At 44.0% G+C, this 21,056-nt stretch overlaps 1 protein-coding gene across 21 annotated transcripts in view; it reads right to left on the bottom strand.

Moving 5' to 3' along the window:
- Positions 1-21,056, bottom strand: part of KIAA1217 (KIAA1217 ortholog) — a 493,175-nt gene that overhangs the window by 23,838 nt on the left and 448,281 nt on the right. For all 21 annotated transcript variants that reach the window (XR_012799300.1, XR_012799299.1, XM_075587581.1 and 18 more), the window contains 2 exons: positions 14,888-15,054; positions 8,516-8,691 (listed from right to left, as the gene is read on the bottom strand). Coding sequence is in view for 19 of the 21 variants with exons in the window: in XM_075587581.1 (XP_075443696.1) it covers positions 8,516-8,691; positions 14,888-15,054 (343 nt within the window). In the remaining 2 variants the exon portion in view is untranslated. The remainder of the gene's footprint in view (positions 1-8,515; positions 8,692-14,887; positions 15,055-21,056) is intronic.

The raw sequence follows: 21,056 nt of genomic DNA, 5'->3' as shown, positions 1-21,056 counted from the left end.
GTGAGAAAGGCTTAAGGCGGGAGAGGGCTTTAGATACAAAGGGGTTAGAGAGAAGACATCCTTGAGAAGAACGCAAGAGCCAGGATGGTATATAGTGAGAAATTAGGACTGAAATGTAACTAGGAGCAGAAGAGTGTAAAGCTTTAAAAGTGAGGAGGAGAATGGAGTGTGAGATGCGGGATTGGATCAGAAGCCAGGAGAGGGATTTCAGGAGGGGAGATGCCGAGACAGATCTAGGAAAGAGTAGAGTGATTCTGGCAGCAGCGTTTAGGATAGGTTGTAGGGGAGACAGGTGAGAGGCAGGAAGGCCGGGCAGCAGGAGGTTACAGTAGTCGAGACGGGAGAGAATGAGGACCTGAGTCAAAGTTTTAGCAGTCGAGTAACAGAGGAAAGGGCGTATCTTTGTTATATTGCGGAGGGAAAAGCGACAGGTTTTAGATATGTTTTGAAAGTGAGGGGCGAATGTGAGAGAGGAGTCGAGTGTGACCCCTAGGCAGCGTGCTTGGGCTACTGGGTGAATGATGGTGCTTCCATCACTAATTGTGAATGAGTTCCTGCCTCTAATGTTCACAATCATGTCATTTACAATGCTGACAGCTTTTAAGAGGCACCATAAAATAAATGTACTTTTACATTATAATTTATCTGAAATAAATAATTGCTGGAGAACTGTTCAGTGAAGTATGTGCTTAATATGAAAGAAAAAGGACCAGCAACTTTCTCAATTAAAAAGTCCTGTAATCCAGGGGTGCACAAGATTTTTCTGGGGAGGCCCAGCGTTCTTCCTCAAGGCATTTAAATTAAATTCCGGGGGACCGCGCAAGGCCTCTGCAACTCAACTTACATTCAGCTGGCTTCGGCGACATCGCCATGGCAACGCATCGGCAAATGACACCACAGGGTTCATGTGATGTCACATGACCCCGCTGCGACATTTGACGCCTATCGCCATGGCAATGTAGCGTCAAATGATGGTGCGGGATCATGTGACGCCATGGCAACGTGGCGTCAAATGAGGCCCTGGGGTCATGTGACGTCACATGACCCGCGGCATTATTTGACGCTGGCAAAAAGGTAAGGGGGGGTGCAGCACTGGGGGAGAGCAGGCAGGGGGACGCAGCACCAGAAGTTTGCTCACCCCTGCTGTAATCCATCCAACATACCCAACAAGCTCTTCTCTGTATATAGACTGGAATAGGACTATAGCCTAAAACTAACTGTGTGGACTGTACTAGCCAACTGTGTATATAGTATACTCCTAGATTTACATTAGCTGCTTAATGAACTCATCATTTTTGTCTTAAAAGTAGGTCAACATAATTGTTATTGCTGACGATATAAAGCCTTTCAGTGAAGGGGAATACCACTGAGGATATGGGGCAGTTTAGAGTTGAGAGCTTCAAATGCTCATAGAACATGGCTGTTCAAATGGAAGACATGGCCTGGAAGTGGTGTCCAAGGGGAATTCCATTCAAGTGCATAGAAACCAATGCATTGTAATGTGCTGTACATCACTTTCCATGATATTGATTAAAGGGATTGGTTCCATATAATTTCAGTGTTGAATATCATACTGCTAATCAGCTAAAAATTAGGAGAGGCGCCCTCTATAGCAATTCCACTTTGTGCCCCTAAAAGGCTAAGACCACTACTAATTGTAAGAAGTATGCGTTTCCGCAAGGCCACTATCAAGGGAGAAGAGCTGGGACAACTATCTCGGGTCCTTCCTCCCTAGGGTCCAACCGAAATGATTTGTCCGCATCCCCCAACCCCCTCAACATTCTGTCCACAGTGCCCTCTCCCCCCCCCCCCCCCCACCTGGTTAACGGTCTATCTGCACCCAGTCCCCTGCTTAACTTAAATCCTGAGCTCTGGGAATGCTAATGGCGGTCTTCAAAAGATGTCATAAGATGACAATTCTTGTACTTCTTTAAAGTGGCCTAATCTATTCATGATAATGCACTTGACCAGCGCACATACCATTGATGATTGATTTATCCTGCAACATCACCAGCTGCTCCACACAAGTACATTCTGTTAGTGTGATCTGAAGTGGTAGAACAACTGGTGATGTTTCAAAGAGAAATAGGTACCAAGTGTGTTGTCAATGGGAACTGCAGAGTTGAAAAACAGAACCCTTTCATAAAAATTTCACAGATTTTTTGGTGTGACTATGGACTTGAGGCCAGTGGGAATGAAACCTAGTAATACAAAAATGGATGCATAATCTATCCCTCATGAGAAATATTCTCTCTTTAATAGTAGGTTTAAGGATTTAACGCCAATATAACTAAATGCTACCACCGCAGTGGGCATCTAGGGAACTGAGGTGCGTCTCAACAGAATATGTTATGAGTAGCATCTGTCTGTATAATAAGTTATATTCAACCTGTGGATAAATAGAACATGATATAGGACATACAAACATTGAAAATATTTTTCTTAAAAATGCAGTTTGAATATGTGGTCAAGAAAAAGTGGTATTTTTAACTCTGTGCCTGCAAACAAAGGTTAGCGCAGACCTGGCATGCAGGGGCTAATCTGATATAGCCATCAATACTGACAGAAAAGGCATATTTAAGCCATATGCTTAACTTACCATATTTTCCCCCATTTCTCTGTCATTTGTCATCCCCCTGGATCTACATCTCAATTTCTTAACAACTTTGCTGCCTCGCCCCCTCGCTTCTGACACACCTACTATTAAACTGTTAATATACCTATTGACAATCTCAATGCCCCTTCAGCTGCCCATCTTATCTCTTTAACCTCTTCCTATGGTTTCTCCCATTGGACCAGCTCTCCTACTCACTGTAATGGACACTCCCTTGATCTGGTTTCCCCCACTTCTGCTCTAACACTCTCTTCCTTCTCTCTGACTAGCACCTCTTAACCTTTTGCCTCACACTACCCTCTGCACACACCCCAACACCTACTTCTAGACGCACATCCGGAAGCTACATGCTCTAGACCCACTCCAATTTTCAACATCTTTACAACCTATCCTCCTTTTGAGCTTGCTGGGTATCTGTGTTAGTTTGAGCTTGCTGGGTATCTGTGTTATCCTCTTTCCCATCTGTAACCTTTCCGCCCAGACCAGGCAACCTTTCTATACAACAGCCCATGCCTCAGTCCTAGACAAGACTGCTCCTTCCACCACACGTCACCCGGGACAAATTAAATCACAACCATGGCACACATGCGCCACCCACTACCTCCAAAAATTGCTCACGCACTGCGGAACGTTACTAAAGGAAATCACACACTACAGCAAAGTTCCACCTTTAACTTCCTTCTCGGCCCAAGGCCTTGCCACCAACTTCACAGAAATATCTGATGGACTCAATCTTGACATCTCTTCAGGTCATGCCCCACATGCAACACCTACCTCCCTTTGCATACCTAAATCCCTCTTCAGCTCATTTTTCTCTGTAACTGAAGAGGAGGTCCATTGATCCTATTCCCTCACATCTCCGCTCCCTCTCTGGCACACTAACCCCCACTCCCTCCCCTCCTCCTCACACACCTTTTTAAACCTCTCTCATATCTCTGGCACATTCCCATCTTCCTTCAAACATGCACACCTCATTCAAATTCTAAAGAAACCCTCTCTTGATCCATCCTCTCTCTCTCTTCTCCCCTTTGCCTCCAAGATTCTTGAGCGACTGGTATACAACATTTTGACTCGCTTTCTCTCCAACTCCCTGCTTTACTCTTTGTAATCTGGTTTCCACCCGCTACACTCCACTGAAACAGCACTAACAAAAGTGGCCAACGACCTACTTACCGCCAAGTCTTAGGGTAATTTTTCATTACTAATTCTCCTGGATCTCTCTGCTGCATTTGACACCTTGACAGCCTTTGTAACCCCTTCTTCTGCACACACAACACTCCACTGGCCTCTGTGATGCAGCGCTGTCCTGGTTTACGTCCTACCTATCCAACCGCTCTTTTAGGGTTTCCTTCTCTGGCGTCTCCTCTTCACTCTCTCTTTCTGCTGAGGAACCATAAGGCTCTGTCTTTGGCCCTCTGGTCTTCACACTAAATACCTCTTCTCTTGGTGAATAATACAATCCTTTTGCTTTCAGTATTATTTTTATGTGGATGACACTCAAATCTACATCTCCCCCTCTTTTGTCCTGTGTCAACAACTGTGTCTCTGCAATCTTCTCCAGGATATCCCACCGTTATCGGACGGTTATGTCTAAAACTGAATTAATAATCTTTCTCCCTTCCACTGTAACCCTACACCCAAACTCTCCCTCACTGTCAATAAGACCATAATCTCATCAACACACCAAACTCGTTCCCTGGGGTTCATCTTTGAAACCGCCCTTTTTCAGTCCTCACATTCAAGCCCTCACTAAGTCCTGCTGCCTTCAGAAATATTGCTTGGACACATCCTTTTCTCACTCACTACACAACTAAAATCCTCATTCCCTCACTTATCCTGTCCCGCCTTGACTACTGCAACCTTCTCCTAGTTAGCATTCCCCTTGCCCGCCTGTCCCAACTTCAATCCATCCTAAATGCTGCTGCCAAACTCGTCTACCTCACTCACCACCCCACTTCTGCTGCACCACTATGCAAATCCCTACACTGGCTTCCCATATCCTCTAGAATCAAATTTAAATGACTAGTTCTGACATAGAAAGCTGTCACCCCTTACATCTCAGTCCTCATCCCCAAATATATCCCTAAATGCCCTCTACAACCCATGACATCCGCCTCCCCTCTTGCCTTTTTATTTTCTCTCACTCCTGCCTACAAGACTTCTCCCATGCTGCCCCCTCTCTCTGCAATTCTCTACAACGCACCATCAAAATCTCCCTCTGCTTTCGAAAATTCAAAAACTCTCTGAAGACTCACATTTCAAGAAAGTCACGAAACGTCCATATGGGACATGAAACTTTGTCTGTCCACTGTTCTTGGCTGTCACATTAAATGGAGAACTTCATTATGAACTTGTGAGTACAGCTCTACTTAGCAACTGTGTCTTAGAGGAGACCTGCACTTTGAAGAAATTGTAAGAGCGCCTATCTGCCATACTCCTAACATCCACCCACCAACCCGATTGGTAACCACTGTGCGGCTGAACCATCCTCCATCCCACAATGAGCAGCCACTTTGCCTTTTTTTTTCAACATTGCCCATATTCTCTCTAAATTGTAAGCTCTCAGGAGCAGGACCTTCATTACCTTCTGTTTGTCCTTTTTTTTTTAATGTCATTCAGTTTGTCACTCTGTAGCCCCCCCCCCCCCAACACCACTCTTCCCCCTCATTGTACCGCGCTGCGGAATGTGTTGGCACTTTGCAAGTAAAAGGATAATATTTGATTATTGGCTTCTTTTTGTTACTTAGAATTCTGAAGAATTTTTGAAAGACTTGACTGCATACATTAGTGAAAAAATAAGGGGTGAAATAACTAATAATAATAAAAAGTGATTATTAAATCACAATCTGTGTAAAGGTTACCTCAAACAAAAAGATTTGCGGGTCCTTGAAGAAAATTGGTGTTCTGCAGCCGGAGTAATAGGGGATCACTCCAGTAATGCTGTAATGCGGTAACACTGCATAGAAGCCAAGGTAAATACAAGGACATCTTTGTGCTAAGAGGACTTTTTCATATGCTAGTATATCCAGTGAGCTACGTGCATATATATCTTCCTATGCATTACACCTACAGGGTGTTTCAAGTATTTTTTACGGTATCACTTTTAAAATTGATTTGGGCATATACCTACCTGTTGAAAATTCAAAGTGACGCACCTTTGTGTAGTTTATATACAGGCATACCCCGCATTAACGTACGCAATGGGTCCAGAGCATGTATGTAAAGCGAAAATGTACTTAAAGTGAAGCACTACCTTTTTTCCACTTATTGATGCTTCGGTACAGGTAGGGAGCCGGTATTGTTCAGGACGTGCTGAGAGGCGCATGCGCGAGCTGCCATTTGCCTATTGGGCGAGGGGAATCAGCGCGTCACTACTACAGCGGTCTGTAGGACAGAATAAGTGTCCGTACTCGCGAACGTACTGACACAGGGGTATGGTGCTATTGAAAATATGTCCTTACTCGCGAGTGTATTTAAAGTGAGTGTCCTTAAACCGGGGTATGCCTGCACCAACAAGGAGGAACCCAACTCTAATCAGAGATATAGAGTATACTCAATTTGCTTCAGTTTCCCGGACTAATAATAAAGCGCTTTGTTCGCAAGTTATTCAGGGACCCCCTGTTGGAGTCTCAAGACCCTACCTACTTATCTACATAACATTAACCTCTTGTCACTATGGATTAAGGATATATGGAGATATATTAAGTAGGATCTATATTAGATCATAATATTGCTATATATCATTCAGCTTGTGTAAGGTTCAGGTATATCAAATGCTATTCTAAATATTTGTATTGTTGATTGATTAAAAAATACACAATGTGTATTTCATACTTTATATACTTGTTTTGAATGCTTCATCCTTAGGCCCCTCGGCACAGTAGGCTCTATATTCGTTAGTGATAATTGGGTTTATGCGCCAGAGTTTTTTCCTATTTGACTGCATACATGTTAACATGAAATATCTTAACTCCGAATATCACAGACTTTCAGTGACGGTCACTGATTATGCTGGCAGGGTATATGTCATATGCAATAATGACTACTGGTCACCTTCGCAATGGCCATACCATCTCTGGGAAACACACCACACCACAATTGTCACATTGCAAACTCTTCACCATTTTTGTTCATCTTTCATCCATGTCAAGGTAATTTCAGATATACTATGTGTCCCCTGACTTATTTCTCTCCTCAAACCTCTAGCAGCCAGAACACAATTCAAATTCTGGTAAAGTTTAAACATACCAGCAAAATTTTTATTTATGCCGTCAGGCCCTCCTCTCTGCTTAGTGTTCCTACGTGTTGCATACAGACAACTTGAATGATGAGTGCTGATGCGGTTCACAAAGTGCCCATGGGAAAAGATCAGGTGGTTGATTGACTTTCATGTTAAGCCTTTGTTGACCACTAAAACTACTCTAAATGCAAGAATGTCCTTAAGTGCCCTAACAATGCAACCAGATTACGGATAACTTTTCCCCAAATTCGTATGTCCCACAATAATGTGTAAAGAATGAGCTATGGATCCTTTACTGGTAAGTACTAGTATTTAATGATAGAGTACCCGATATAAGAGGAGGCACACATTCCTTGAGATCTTGACTAGGTCACTGTACAGTAGCTCACTGTGCTTCAGGTAACAAAAAAGATTGTAAGCTCTTTAGAAAAGGTATTTATTATGATTACGTCAGATGTCTTATTGGTAATATGTAAGTATATCTATTCTATCGCAGTGTTTCCCAACTCCAGTCCTCAGGGAACCCCAACAGGTCAGGTCTTAAGGATATCCCTGCTCCAGCACAGGTGGCTCAATCAAAATGACTGAGCCGCTGATTGAGCCACCTGTGCTGGAGCAGGGATATCCTTAAGACCTGACCTGTTGGGGTTCCCTGAGGACTGGAGTTGGGAAACACTGATCTACTCTGTAATCTTTCACTTGCAATGTAATTATTCACAATTAGTGATAAGCTGAACACATGGCACTTAAAAAAAAAAAAAAAACTAAGACAAATGTTTAAGAGGACTACAACAAACATCACTATGCCACCACCAATTACTTTGATTGATGTAATTGGCCATTTTCTTAAATACGAGGCTTTCTTTCTATCTGCATACGGAGTTATGGCGAGTAAAAAAGTGACAAAAACCCTCCACCGTAAAGGCAAATTAAAAGGTCACTTATGAGCACATTCACTTTTCTGACAGGTCCACAAGCCTGCCTTTCCCCATTATATTTTGGCATGCAATACTTCCACTGCAGCCAGGGATTCTGGGTAATGACAAGCAAATAAGCACTCAGTGTGACATTTTCTAGGTCGTCTAGCTCTAGAAATAATGGTCACAGATTAGGGAGAAGTATTCTTAAAAAGGGTCGTACTGTAGACCATTAAAGCAGTAGTTTCAATGGCAAGTAAAACAACAAATGCAGGACAAACCCAGTTTTAACAAAGGGGATAGTGTCACCATATGAAATAGACTGGAGGAAATCGTTTAAAAAAAAAAAACTGAAAATCATTTATCACACACAAATAAATATTAACTCTTACTATTCTTTTTACGAGTCTGATTTGGAGCGAGCGCTACTGATTTTTAACACCAGCAATCTCCAACAAATGGAGGCTCAATGATAAAAAAATAAATCTGTACATTCATTAAAATGACATTTTTTGAAAAGTATCCTAATAATCATTGAAGGCCAACATCCCTGAATCCTGGTCAGCATCTAGAGGCTGTTTATCCTCCTCCTACAGCAATAGGGTTAACATTTTAGACTGAACGAGATGTGTAACTGTACTTACTGCTCTATTACATATGTATTGATTGACACCAACATTAAAAAAAAAGTCAAGTAAAAACAAAACCCCAAAATAAAAAGTAATCCTTCTCTTGTTTACTTACCCCAACTTCATGACAATTTGCTCCTCTTCGTGCAGGTATTTTTGGCGCTCTTGTTCCACCAGGACTCGCTGCCTCTGCACGGGGTCCTCCAGACTCTTGATCATCTCCGTCACTTTGCTGCTGATTTCCATCTCTGCTTTTTTCATCATTACTCTCAGCATCTCCTGGTTCTGCAGCTGTTGCACAAAAGAAATCAGTTTCCATTTCTTCTCTGCTTCACTAGAATTTTAAGCAGTTGATTCATGTCTTATGCTTAGACATGTCTTACAAGAAACCCATTATTTCAGCCCCCGCAACCCCCCCAAATAAACAGGCCAATTGCCTTTACATTGCAGGAACCTCTGATAGCAAAGGATTGTATACCTCTTGTGTATGGTTGTCTGGTGGTAAATATCTCTTACCAAATGGATATTAGAGACATTCCTTCACCTGCCTATGGTCGGTATGGGTGGGGGCAGGAAGGGGGGCGGGGGGAGAGGTGAATAGTTAAGGAGGAAAGTACACAAAAATATATCGTTTTCACCTGAATGTTTATAATTCTCCATGAGTTTAAAAAATAGCCAATATGTCTGACTGTGCTAAGCAATTGTGTTTCTTTAGGAGTAGGCATTTGCAAAACTCAATTATATATATATACTGTATATATTAAAATCATAAAACTAATAAATCATGGAAATAGATTATGATTCCTCTACACATTTTGAAATGCACGGCATTGATTTAAACATAGTCGAGATATGCAAATTAAGTATAAAAACAAATGTATTTTTTATCCTCAATTCATAAAAAAATTTTTTTACTACACACACAAAAACAGAACGTAGGAAAAAACAAACAAATAATAAACGGTGTCAATAATAAAACATATCTAAGTACAGTATAAAATATGCAAACCACTAACATAATTACTCACAAGGAACAGTTCTACCATTGAGATTGGTGTTTTGGAGGTTGGATGAATTGATAGAGAATATACTTTTGACATTCTGAAATGGCCCATACAGAAAACTCGCACTCAGTAATTCCAAATCGGAATGGTGAATATTTGCAGAATAAAGAATGTAACTTGCAAGTTTTTTTTTTTTTAAAAAGTCAAAAGAATAGGCCAATTGGTAGATTTGACAGAAAAAAAGGTAACTTCCATCATAACTGATATTAGAGAACATGGTTACTTATGCACTGAGCAGATGATCATAACAGACGATCAGAGGTTGATCTCTGTAAAAGGTTAAACCTATGTTGATAGATAGTGGAATAGCCTTTGACGCCTTAACATAGCCAGAAGCATTGCTTTAAGTGTGCTGTTATTTTCAGAACTAGAGGATCTCCCTCTGTAGACATGGTTATAAGAGCCACTGGACATTAATGTTAATGACCCTTAAAAACATTATTTTTTTTAAATGTTGGAAATGAATTTGGTAACTTCATTGCCGACAATTTTTTTTTTGAAGTGTCATTTGGGAACAGTTTCTAGAATATAGTACTACTAATAATAATAAAAGCTAGTATTTATATTTAATAAGAATTACAGAGCTTTTTCGAATTTCATTATTTGAAAAACGTAATAGCTGTATTTTTTTTTAGTGCTGCCTACTTTTTTTATTCAGTTCTATGATAGTTATAATTATATTGTGTACTACATTACAGTATACATACATCTTTATATTTATTTCTTTTTTTATTTATGTCACATCTCAGGTTTATTATAATTTGGTACTGTATAATGTTCTAAGTTTGAATATACAGAAATATCCAAGTTTTCAATAACAATGTAAAACCCCTCCTGTCTTTTCTTCCTTGGAGATACCTGGGAAATATGCCAAGTTTTAAATCGTTTGAATACATTTTGCATATTAAAATGAGCATATTTGCCAGATAATTCGGATGTATTCACCGGTTTCAGATGAGCAGGTAGTTCGTACTGTTGCAATTCTGCATAAAATACAAAAAGTATCCTACTAATTTAATGTTTATTTTTCATTTCGTTTTCAAGGTTCACTTGTCAATGTTTAATCTTTACTCTAACATTAGGAGGTTACATTATTTCAGGGATTATTTAATGTATTAATTATTAATTAGACGACAGTAGAAAAAGATCAAATTTAATTAGAATATTTAGCCTCTTGCTGATTTTATTACTATTTAATGTCCCACTTCTTACAATTCCAGCATGTGTTACTAGGTTCTCTTATGTGCTTTAAAAGGGGTCACATTTGCCTCTGACTTTTCTTGACCTCTTGATTCCTCACTTTCAGTAGCGCAGAATAGCCATTGGTCACTCTGCGTCTTGGTTTTATTATGGGCATCCATCCATACATGTACTAAATTGAATCTTCATAAATAAGCAGAGAAAACCAGTAAGCTCCTAATTTATATACCCCCAAAGTAACCACAATATATATATTTGCATATGAGTGTCAAAACGGAGTGCTACAGAATCAAACTAAATGACCATATGTTTTTAGTTTAGATATACACATATTTATAGATACTTTACTGTGTATCTGGGTCATTGGAAGTAGCATTGGGCTCTGTCTGTGTTCTATTTTCTGTCCTTGATTTTAACCATATATTGCCATGCCCAGTAGCACTCCGTTTTGACACTCATATGCAAATATATATATATTGTGGTTACTTTGGGGGTATATAAATTAAGAGCTTACTGGTTTTCTCTGTTTTGCAATCTTGTCCAGCTGGTCACTGCTGATTAAGGGAGGGTGGCTCCTCCTTCCCAGGTTCCAAGCTCACCCCCATCCCACTACAAGTATGCTTCCAAATGGTTAAGGATCATTCATATTCCACACACGCAGGTCCATGCATACAGTTTGGTTGTGACAAATCTAATTCAGAGTGCTTTTCCTGGTATTATACAGGTAAATAAGAGCTTCAATCAAACTAAGAACTATGCAGCTAATCACAACATCTTTATTATAAAGTTTTCTTCCTGGTATTATACAGGTTATTAAGAATTTGATTAGTGTTAGGACCTGCACAGATTTGGTCTACCTTGGCGTTTGGTGTGCAGGCTTAAGATACTTTGGCCAAAGAATCAAACTAAATGACCATATGTTTTTAGTTTAGATATATATATATATATATATATATATATATATATATATATATATATATATATATATATATATATATATATATATATATATATATATATATATATATATGTGTGTGTGTGTGTGTGTGTGTGTGTGTACTTTACTGTGTATCTGTGTCATTGGAAGTAGCATTGGGCTCTGTCTGTGTTCTATGTTCTGTCCTTGATTTTATCTTCATAAATAATCCTGTTTCCCTACACCACATGCCTCTGCTTAAACCTTCCCATTGTCTGGACTTTATCTTCTCTCTTACAAGGTTCCACATCCTCCTCCTGCATATATCCGGCTGAACTTTTATATCAAAGAGAATATCCTCACATGACGGATAAGTGAAGCACCGCAGATAGGGAAAAAGACAGGGAAAACAGCAACCAAGGATAAAAAATCTAATTTATTCGGAGGTGACTAAGAGAGACTTCCACAAAAATAGGACAAACAGACAACTCTGACGCGTTTCGGGCAAAGCCCTTTGTCAAAGGCTCCACATCCTTCTCTGCATATGTCCTGCTGAACTTTTATATCATACAAGCTTTGTCTGTTACGTCTTGGATTTCTACTTTACCATTCTTTCCAATGAAGCTGCCAGCATTTCACTATTGGCTCTTCCAATTAAGCGTCACTTCTTTGTCTCTATCCCCTGCCTCTTATTTTAGATTTGCTTGTACTGTACACTTGCAGAGGAATAATCTCTTAACTTCCCTTGTGTTCATTATCTGCCATCGCCACTTCAACCAAAAGTATACAGTAACCGACTTTATGCTGTGTATACCACATCCGAATAAAGTAGTAATGAGAATAAGGTACATACTGGTCACTGATGTACAAGAGACTTATTTGCACTGGCCATGCAATGAAATACACCCAATTAAGGCAGTGGTTCTCAAATCTTGTAGACAGGGACCATTGGCCACATAATAGAAACTCCCCCAGAAACAATGAGATTAAGAATTGAGGAAATATAAAACCAGATCTAACAAAACATATGTTTACCAATCCAAAGCGAACCACAATACACAAAGAAGAAATACTTGATCAGCACACCTCTTTTTTCCCGTTAAACAAAAAGCCGCCTCCAAAACATCATCAGTTCACGTTTCTCTTTCAACTCGAGAATTTGCCTAACTATCAAATCTTTTTAAGGCTGACCTGAAATATTGCCTATTCATGTGCTTCTAAGTAAGCATGGAAATCTGGGGGCTGCTTTTGGTCATCACAAAACAGAGATGAGCTTGTATTTGTCTCTTAAATGAAGGGGGGGAGGGGTGAAGCTGGGAGAAGTATGTAATTCATTATAAGAATCATTTCTCATAGGGCCTATGTTTCTATGAGTTTAAAAGAGCAATCACAACAACATTTTAAATAGGTTTTTGTTTTTAATTTGAACGAGGGGGGTCCTTAATATCATTGTGTCTTCATATTGGACGATAGTGTCGGCCTTCTTACATACAGAAAGGAAAAAACCTGGGCACTGTGAATTTCTGCTTAGAAAATGTATTTGGCTCACAAATAAATTTTCTAAGCAGAAATCCGCAGTGCCCAGGTTTTTTCCTTTCTATTAGATATTGGAGTAGCTCACAGAGATTCCTGAACCAGGAGCACCAGTATTTATATTTCTTTTGCTTTTTGGGGAGTGCAGCATAAGGCCGTGTCCATAGATGGACAGGCCGTGCTGAGGCGTGCGGACGCTCCGCGCTGAGCCCCTGCATCCTCAATAAGGATGCCTTGAGAGAGGGCTCGCGCGAGCGTCCGCAGGCGTGCGGAGGAGTTGGAGGTTTCAGCCGAGCGCCAAGCTGTTTTTCAGCGCGCTGTCGGCTGAAAACCTCCAATGAGAGTGGGGCTGCGTCAACGTCATGGCGCCGTGACGTCGACGTCAGTGCGTCGCAGGCGATTGGCCCAGTTACGTCACTGCCCCGCCTCCCTAAGTCTCCCCCCACCTCCGATCGCGGACGCTGGCTCGCCTGTATGGGCATGAAATCGCCCAGCTTCTGCAGGCGAGCCTCAGCATCCGCGCGCCTCAGCACGGCTCCCCCCCTCTATGGCCCGGGCCTTACTCTACAAATTTGGCCTTCTTACATACTCCATGAGGGAGCACCAGTATCTTCACTGGTAAGTATCTTGGGAGAAACAGGATCCCCAGAGATGAGGATAGAGCGGTTAATTTCAATATGGTTGCTAGTGTCACCATCTCACCCTGGCCCCCCCACATCCTCTCACCATCTCACCCTGCCCCCCCATCCTCTCACCATCTCACCCTGCCCCCCCAAATTGTGTCCTTACCCTATTTCCATGAAGGACACTCCGCTCCTCCAATCAGGGACAGGCTGCACAGACTCTCACGAGTTCACCTGCCCGGCCACCGTCCGCCCCCGCCCCCAGTCCTAGTCTCAGCACTGCCTGCCGTCGCGTTGCCCTCGCGCTTGCGCTGCCAGCTCTCCGCCGCCGCAATAATGGTAATACTGGACACGTGTGTGTCTGGTATTACCTCCGATTTTCTACCGGACAGGCAACTGAATTACCGGCCTGTCGGGTGAAAAACGGACACCTGGCAACCCTACCCATAGGGTGGGGGAAGCAGGCTACACGATAGGGAACTTTACACCTGGTACCTTGACTAGTAAATATCTCTGAACTAGGGAATTGCCAGAGTTGAAAATAGAGCGGATCACCTCCGGGGGACTCCACGTTCCAATTTAAAAAAAATGTGGCCAGGCGAGGTTGCTGTTTAAAGTTGAAAGAAAACATGCTACAGATCTCCATTTTTACCATATTATCGTAAATACTACCTGCCATTTAATCTTTTCAGTAGGCCAGAAACAGATTGCAAAGCTGTGCATATTAGGCTTTTCCAAATTCCTACAATTTAATATAGCAATGGCCAACACAGAAATAATATTAGTAAAAAAAAAAAAAAGACACCAGAGATCAAGTAGTACTTAATCAATAAATGTACTAATCAATATTTATATCTTATATATCCTCAAATGGATGCTTAACCCTAAATCTACAATAGTTTCATGTTAAAAAAAGGTTGTGTGTTAATGCTTCTGTTCAATGCTTTTCATTTCTTTTACTTCTTATGTTTGCGTCACTGGCCCCTCTGACAGCAAATGTGTTCGGCAGCGAAAGGGATCATTTATGTCCCGAGTGACGTGTAATGTGAGCATGAACCCCTCTGGCAGCTAAAGTTGAATAAAAACACCGGAACAGCCTGACGTGCGTGGAAAGACCCCCCCCAGCCCGTATGAATGACTGTATACAGTACCTGTAGCTGCCTCATCTTATGCAGCTGAATTCGCAGGTCTGTCACATTGCGTCTCATATCGTGCAGGCTGACTCGCGTAGTGCTGGAAGCAGCTGCTGACGGGCGACTTATGAGGGTCGTAGATTCAATGGCTAATGAATTCTTTCCACTGTACAGGATGTGAGCTCCTGCCAAACAGAATATACAGAAAAGTGAATTGTTGCTTACCACTATGGCAATGAATGGGTTGCCACAGCAGTCCTGGCTAATATAGGTTTGAGGTATATTCTTTAAAGTGAATGGCTTTTTTTTTTTTTTTTTTTTTTTTTTTTTAAGTAACTCATGAAACTTTGAATGTCACCATAGTAACCAAATGCATTTAAGGGTTTTTACAATTCTTTACCGAATGTATTTTGTGATAAGGTTGTCTGTAGGGAGAAGGAGTAAAGTGAGTAAAGACACTGACTCTGGCACTGAGTTTGAAGCAGGGGAACTTGGTTCAATTTCCCTTGTGACCTTGGGCAAGTCACTTTATCTCCCTGTGTCTCAGGCACCAAAAACATAGATTGTAAGCTCCAAGGGGCAGGGACCTGTGCCTGCAAAATGTCTCTGTAAAGCGCTGCGTACAACTAGCAGCGCTATACAAGAACATGCTATTATTATTATTATTATACTAAACTCTTCTCAATATACAGATGTAGCAGGACTTGCACCTCCATAGGCGTGCGAGGTTGCGGTGCCAGAGCGGGGCAGGGCCGGCGTATGTCGAGACAAGGAATGCAGTAAGCTGCTTGGGATGATTAACTCCGCTTCTGAATGGGACCACTGCTGAGCTAATCGTCCCGGGCAAGCCACGCGTCTGTCATAGCTGCGCACGAGGAGTCCCAGAGAGAAGCTCTCTCTGTGTGTGTCTCCCTGAACAGCTGTTTCAGCGATCCAATGTTTTATTATTTTTCTATACTGTATTGAAGCAGAGGGTCTCTGGAGGCAAACCCCATTAATTTCAACTCCGGGAACCCCTGTTTTCGGTAGCCACTGTGGTTTAAAGATCCTGCACCACGCCGCGTTGCCCCAGCCAGAGCGACTAACTGCACCCACTATGAAGGGCTATATCTCCAGAAACACGGGGGTTCACCTCCGGAGAACCTCTACTTCAATACAGTATATAAAAATAATAAAACATTCGATCGCTGTAAGAGCTGTTTAGGGAGAGACACAGAGTGGAATGGGACGTTTGGCTGTGACCAAAATCGCCACCGGAACTACTCATCGCCTTACATCCTCGCCGCAGGTTACCTTGCCGCCTTCCACCATCTTTCAATGTCCTTAGTGACATTGTGATCTCCCCAGACGCAGGGCACCTCGCTCCGACGCCATTTGTAAGTGTGCTTGTACGTGCACCCAGCAGGGACACAGTGTGGCCGTCAGCAGCCAGGCCAAATTTTAGAATTTCCGATGCACCGCGGGAAATAGAAAAATGTGTTCTGGCTTCAGGCGCATGGGCGCACTGAGTGTCCTGCTGGGAGCACGCATGGGCGCACTGAGTGTCCTGCTGGGAGCACACATGGGCGCACTGAGTGTCCTGCTGGGAGCACGCATGGGCGCACTGAGTGTCCTGCTGGGAGCACGCATGGGCGCACTGAGTGTCCTGCTGGGAGCACACATGGGCGCACTGAGTGTCCTGCTGGGAGCACACATGGGCGCACTGAGTGTCCTGCTGGGAGCACACATGGGCGCACTGAGTGTCCTGCTGGGAGCACGCATGGGCGCACTGAGTGTCCTGCTGGGAGCACGCATGGGCGCACTGAGTGTCCTGCCGGGAGCACGCATGGGCGCACTGAGTGTCCTGCCGGGAGCACACATGGGCGCACTGAGTGTCCTGCCGGGCGCACTGAGTGTCCTGCCGGGAGCACACATGGGCGCACTGAGTGTCCTGCTGGGAGCACGCATGGGCGCACTGAGTGTCCTGCTGGGAGCACGCATGGGCGCACTGAGTGTCCTGCTGGGAGCACGCATGGGCGCACTGAGTGTCCTGCTGGGAGCACGCATGGGCGCACTGAGTGTCCTGCTGGGAGCACACATGGGCGCACTGAGTGTCCTGCTGGGAGCACGCATGGGCGCACTGAGTGTCCTGCTGGGAGCACACATGGGCGCACTGAGTGTCCTGCTGGGAGCATACATGGGCGCACTGAGTGTCCTGCTGGGAGCACGCATGGGCGCACTGAGTGTCCTGCTGGGAGCACGCATGGGCGCACTTAGTGTCCTGCTGGGAGCACACATGGGCGCACTGAGTGTCCTGCTGGGAGCACGCATGGGCGCACTGAGTGTCCTGCTGGGAGCACACATGGGCGCACTGAGTGTCCTGCTGGGAGCACGCATGGACGCACTGAGTGTCCTGCTGGGAGCACACATGGGCGCACTGAGTGTCCTGCTGGGAGCACGCATGGGCGCACTTAGTGTCCTGCTGGGAGCACGCATGGGCGCACTGAGTGTCCTGCTGGGTGCACGCATGGCCGCACTGAGTGTCCTGCTGGGAGCACACATGGGCGCACTGAGTGTCCTGCTGGGAGCACGCATGGGCGCACTGAGTGTCCTGCTGGGAGCACGCATGGGCGCACTGAGTGTCCTGCTGGGAGCACACATGGGCGCACTGAGTGTCCTGCTGGGAGCACGCATGGGCGCACTTAGTGTCCTGCTGGGAGCACGCATGGGCGCACTTAGTGTCCTGCTGGGAGCACGCATGGGCGCACTTAGTGTCCTGCTGGGAGCACGCATGGGCGCACTGAGTGTCCTGCTGGGAGCACGCATGGGCGCACTGAGTGTCCTGCTGGGAGCACGCATGGGCGCACTTAGTGTCCTGCTGGGAGCACGCATGGGCGCACTTAGTGTCCTGCTGGGAGCACGCATGGGCGCACTTAGTGTCCTGCTGGGAGCACGCATGGGCGCACTGAGTGTCCTGCTGGGAGCACGCATGGACGCACTGAGTGTCCTGCTGGGAGCACACATGGGCGCACTTAGTGTCCTGCTGGGAGCACACATGGGCGCACTTAGTGTCCTGCTGGGAGCACGCATGGGCGCACTGAGTGTCCTGCTGGGTGCACGCATGGCCGCACTGAGTGTCCTGCTGGGAGCACACATGGGCGCACTGAGTGTCCTGCTGGGAGCACGCATGGGCGCACTGAGTGTCCTGCTGGGAGCACGCATGGGCGCACTGCGTGTCCTGCTGGGAGCACACATGGGCGCACTGAGTGTCCTGCTGGGAGCACACATGGGCGCACTGAGTGTCCTGCTGAGAGCACGCACAGGCACATGGGCGCACTCAAAAATGGCGTTGGCTCGGGGTGCTCTGCGGCTGGGGAGATCAGAGCGGCGCTGAGGACATTGAAAGATGGTGAAAGGCAGGGAGGTTTCATGCGGTGAGTACTCCTGGCGGCGATTCTGGTCGTAGCCAAACGTCCTAGACTGCACAGAGAGACTGCTCCTCTCTGGGACTCTTCTTCGCAGGTATCACAGACAGTTTGGCCCGGGACGGTTAACACTACTGTAATCTTTCCCGGGCCGCAAAATGTACTGCTTTCTGGTGCCGCAGACATCTTACAGGCGCAGGCAGTAAATCTTTCTACATCGGTGTGTGCAGGCACATTGGTGATCCATACCCTTTTTTTCCTCTGTTGATTTTGTAAGCTAATTGTGGTGCCATCATTAGGCAAACAGATAAAGAGGGGAAATAATAATTAATAGATACAATTAGAAATACATATATGCTAAAGAAAATAGAAACAGATTAATTTTAACAAGAAACAAATACATTTACAATTTTCATTTTAAGTGTGGTAGAATATTTCAAAGGAAGTAAATTACATTGCTACAAACGTTTAAATATGGGGTCAATTGGTACTTCAGAGACCCAAACCTTCCCAAAGTCTATATATTACTTTGTTTGATCGTCAAGTTCATGTATACAAGCCCCTCATTTGACTGTTCCCTCACTGCCGGGATACAAACACGATCAATGTCAACTTCATTTGACTATATAGCTACATAGGACTAGCACACTCACTACAAGCTGTTCTCAGGACTCTCCAACTATTAAGGGGGAGAGAGCTGCCGCACACGGGCATGCAATGGTTTTTATAGCTTTCCATAAAAAACATCTAATTATGACTGCGAATGTATACAGTTTTCATCCTAAACTACGTCTGTCATAACACCCGTTCTCCATGGACCAAGCAGCTGCATGTGTTTTGCCTAAGCCAAGGTCTTGTGACATTGGTCTTGTTCCCCAGTCTGGGAAAATAAAAGCTGACACTTTTGCCTTCAGCACTGAGTGTGTTGATTCCTTGGCTGCCAAAAAGACCGGGCAAGGCATTGCATTATAGTCCAACCTAACAACAAAGGAGTTAACACGAGCGTTTACATCACTTGAGAACACCTGTATTTGCCCCGCATGCCATGTGTCCGATAATGCGGACTAAAAGGTAGCCCAATGCTTAAGATTATTTATGCCAATGCAATGCTTAGATTATTGATGCCAATGCTAACATTTTGTGTTGCCCTTTAAGCACGCCAGTGTTTTGCTTTGGGTAACCTGCACGAGCTGATCCTTTAATGACAAAGAGCTATTTACCAAGCTCTATTGTCCTTAATATTTGCGCTCTCATTCCATTCACATACAGTATGTCTTTGTTAAGGCCACCAGTAGTTTTGTGTTATGAAGATATAATGATATAAAACAAGTTTTGCGTCCTTGCAATTACTGTGATGTGCTTTCCTAACAAAAGCTGTATATTCTACGTTATTTGATTTGGTTGCATAGAATAACTGAATATGAAGACCTCCCTGTTCCAAAACTAGAAGAAAATGCATTGGGGAGAAATATAACGGGGAACCTTCATAAACATCAACAATTAACCTCGAAACTTAAGAGGTCTAATTGAAAAGGAATCCAAATTGGTATTTTATGGGGATATACTGTAGGTTCAAGTCATAATATCAACCATGTAGTAATGTTGACATTATTGGAGCCCAGAAAACTCACATCATATTTAGAACTCCCAGCAAAAAAATATCTGACATTGAGATTTCCCTGCAATTGAAAACTGCTACATGATTTTACAATGTTCAAAGTATATTGAAAGTGGGTGCTCCAAGGATGGTGAAACTTTCACGCAATAACATCCATAAATTCAAATGTAGGACTCCTATAACCATGACTATACTACAGAGTGGGTAGAAACTGATGTGTGATCTGTGAGTGACCAGTCCAAATGCAAAATCACTTCTCCTGAAGGGAACAATCAATAATGCTGGATATCACCTCATTGGAGGAAAAATAATATGTACTGGTACTCATCCATAAATAATAATCCCATGAGAAATAACTTGGAAAGATCTTACCCACTCCTTGAGTCTGGAAGAGTCCGAGGTGGCGTGCCAGGCTGATGATGCAGCAATCCAATGGTAGAAAAAGGAAGAAGACAGCGCACTGCCAGGGAGTCAGGTGGAATAAAAATAATATTCTATTTATGCAGCACAAATACATTTGTGCTGAATAAATAAATAGAACATTATTTTGATACCACCTGACTCGCTGTCTTCTCCTTTTTTCTACCATTACATGATTTTACAATGCAGGAAGTGACTAGAGTAGGGGTGCGCAATCTTTCCCTGCTACGACCCCCTTCCTGCTTCCCTCCCTGCTTGCGGCCCCCCTCCCTTACCTTATCTCCGGCTCTCGGCGTCATTTGACGCTGCGTTGCCATGGCGACGCGTAGCCGAAGACAAGGTAAGTGAAGTTGCAGAGGTCTCACGCGATCTCCCGGCATTAATTTAAATGCCTTGGGGGAAGAGCACAGGGCTGCTGCAACTGCCGCGCCCCTCCCCCCCCCGAAAAATCTTGTGCCCCCCAGTTTGCGCACCCCTGGACTACAGTACAAAATAAAGCTACTTTTCTGTCTGCTCTGCTCGCGCCCCCCTTATCTTTTCTCCGGCGTTTTCTGACGTCACGTGACCCCACGGCATCATTTGACACTGTGTTGCCAAAGCGACGCATCGCCAGAAGCTGCCAGAGACAAGGTAAGGGACTTACAGAGGCTTTGCGTGCTCCCCTGGAATTTAAATATTGTGGGGAAGAGCGTGGGGCCTCTGTAAGCGCCGCGTCCCCAGAAAATGTTGTGCAGTTTGCGCACCC

The sequence above is a fragment of the Ascaphus truei genome, chromosome 2 (genome assembly GCF_040206685.1).
Source record: "Ascaphus truei isolate aAscTru1 chromosome 2, aAscTru1.hap1, whole genome shotgun sequence".
Taxonomy (NCBI): Eukaryota; Metazoa; Chordata; class Amphibia; order Anura; family Ascaphidae; genus Ascaphus; species Ascaphus truei.
The sequence above is the reverse complement of the archived record's forward strand: the minus strand, read 5'-3'. Positions and strand labels throughout refer to the sequence as shown.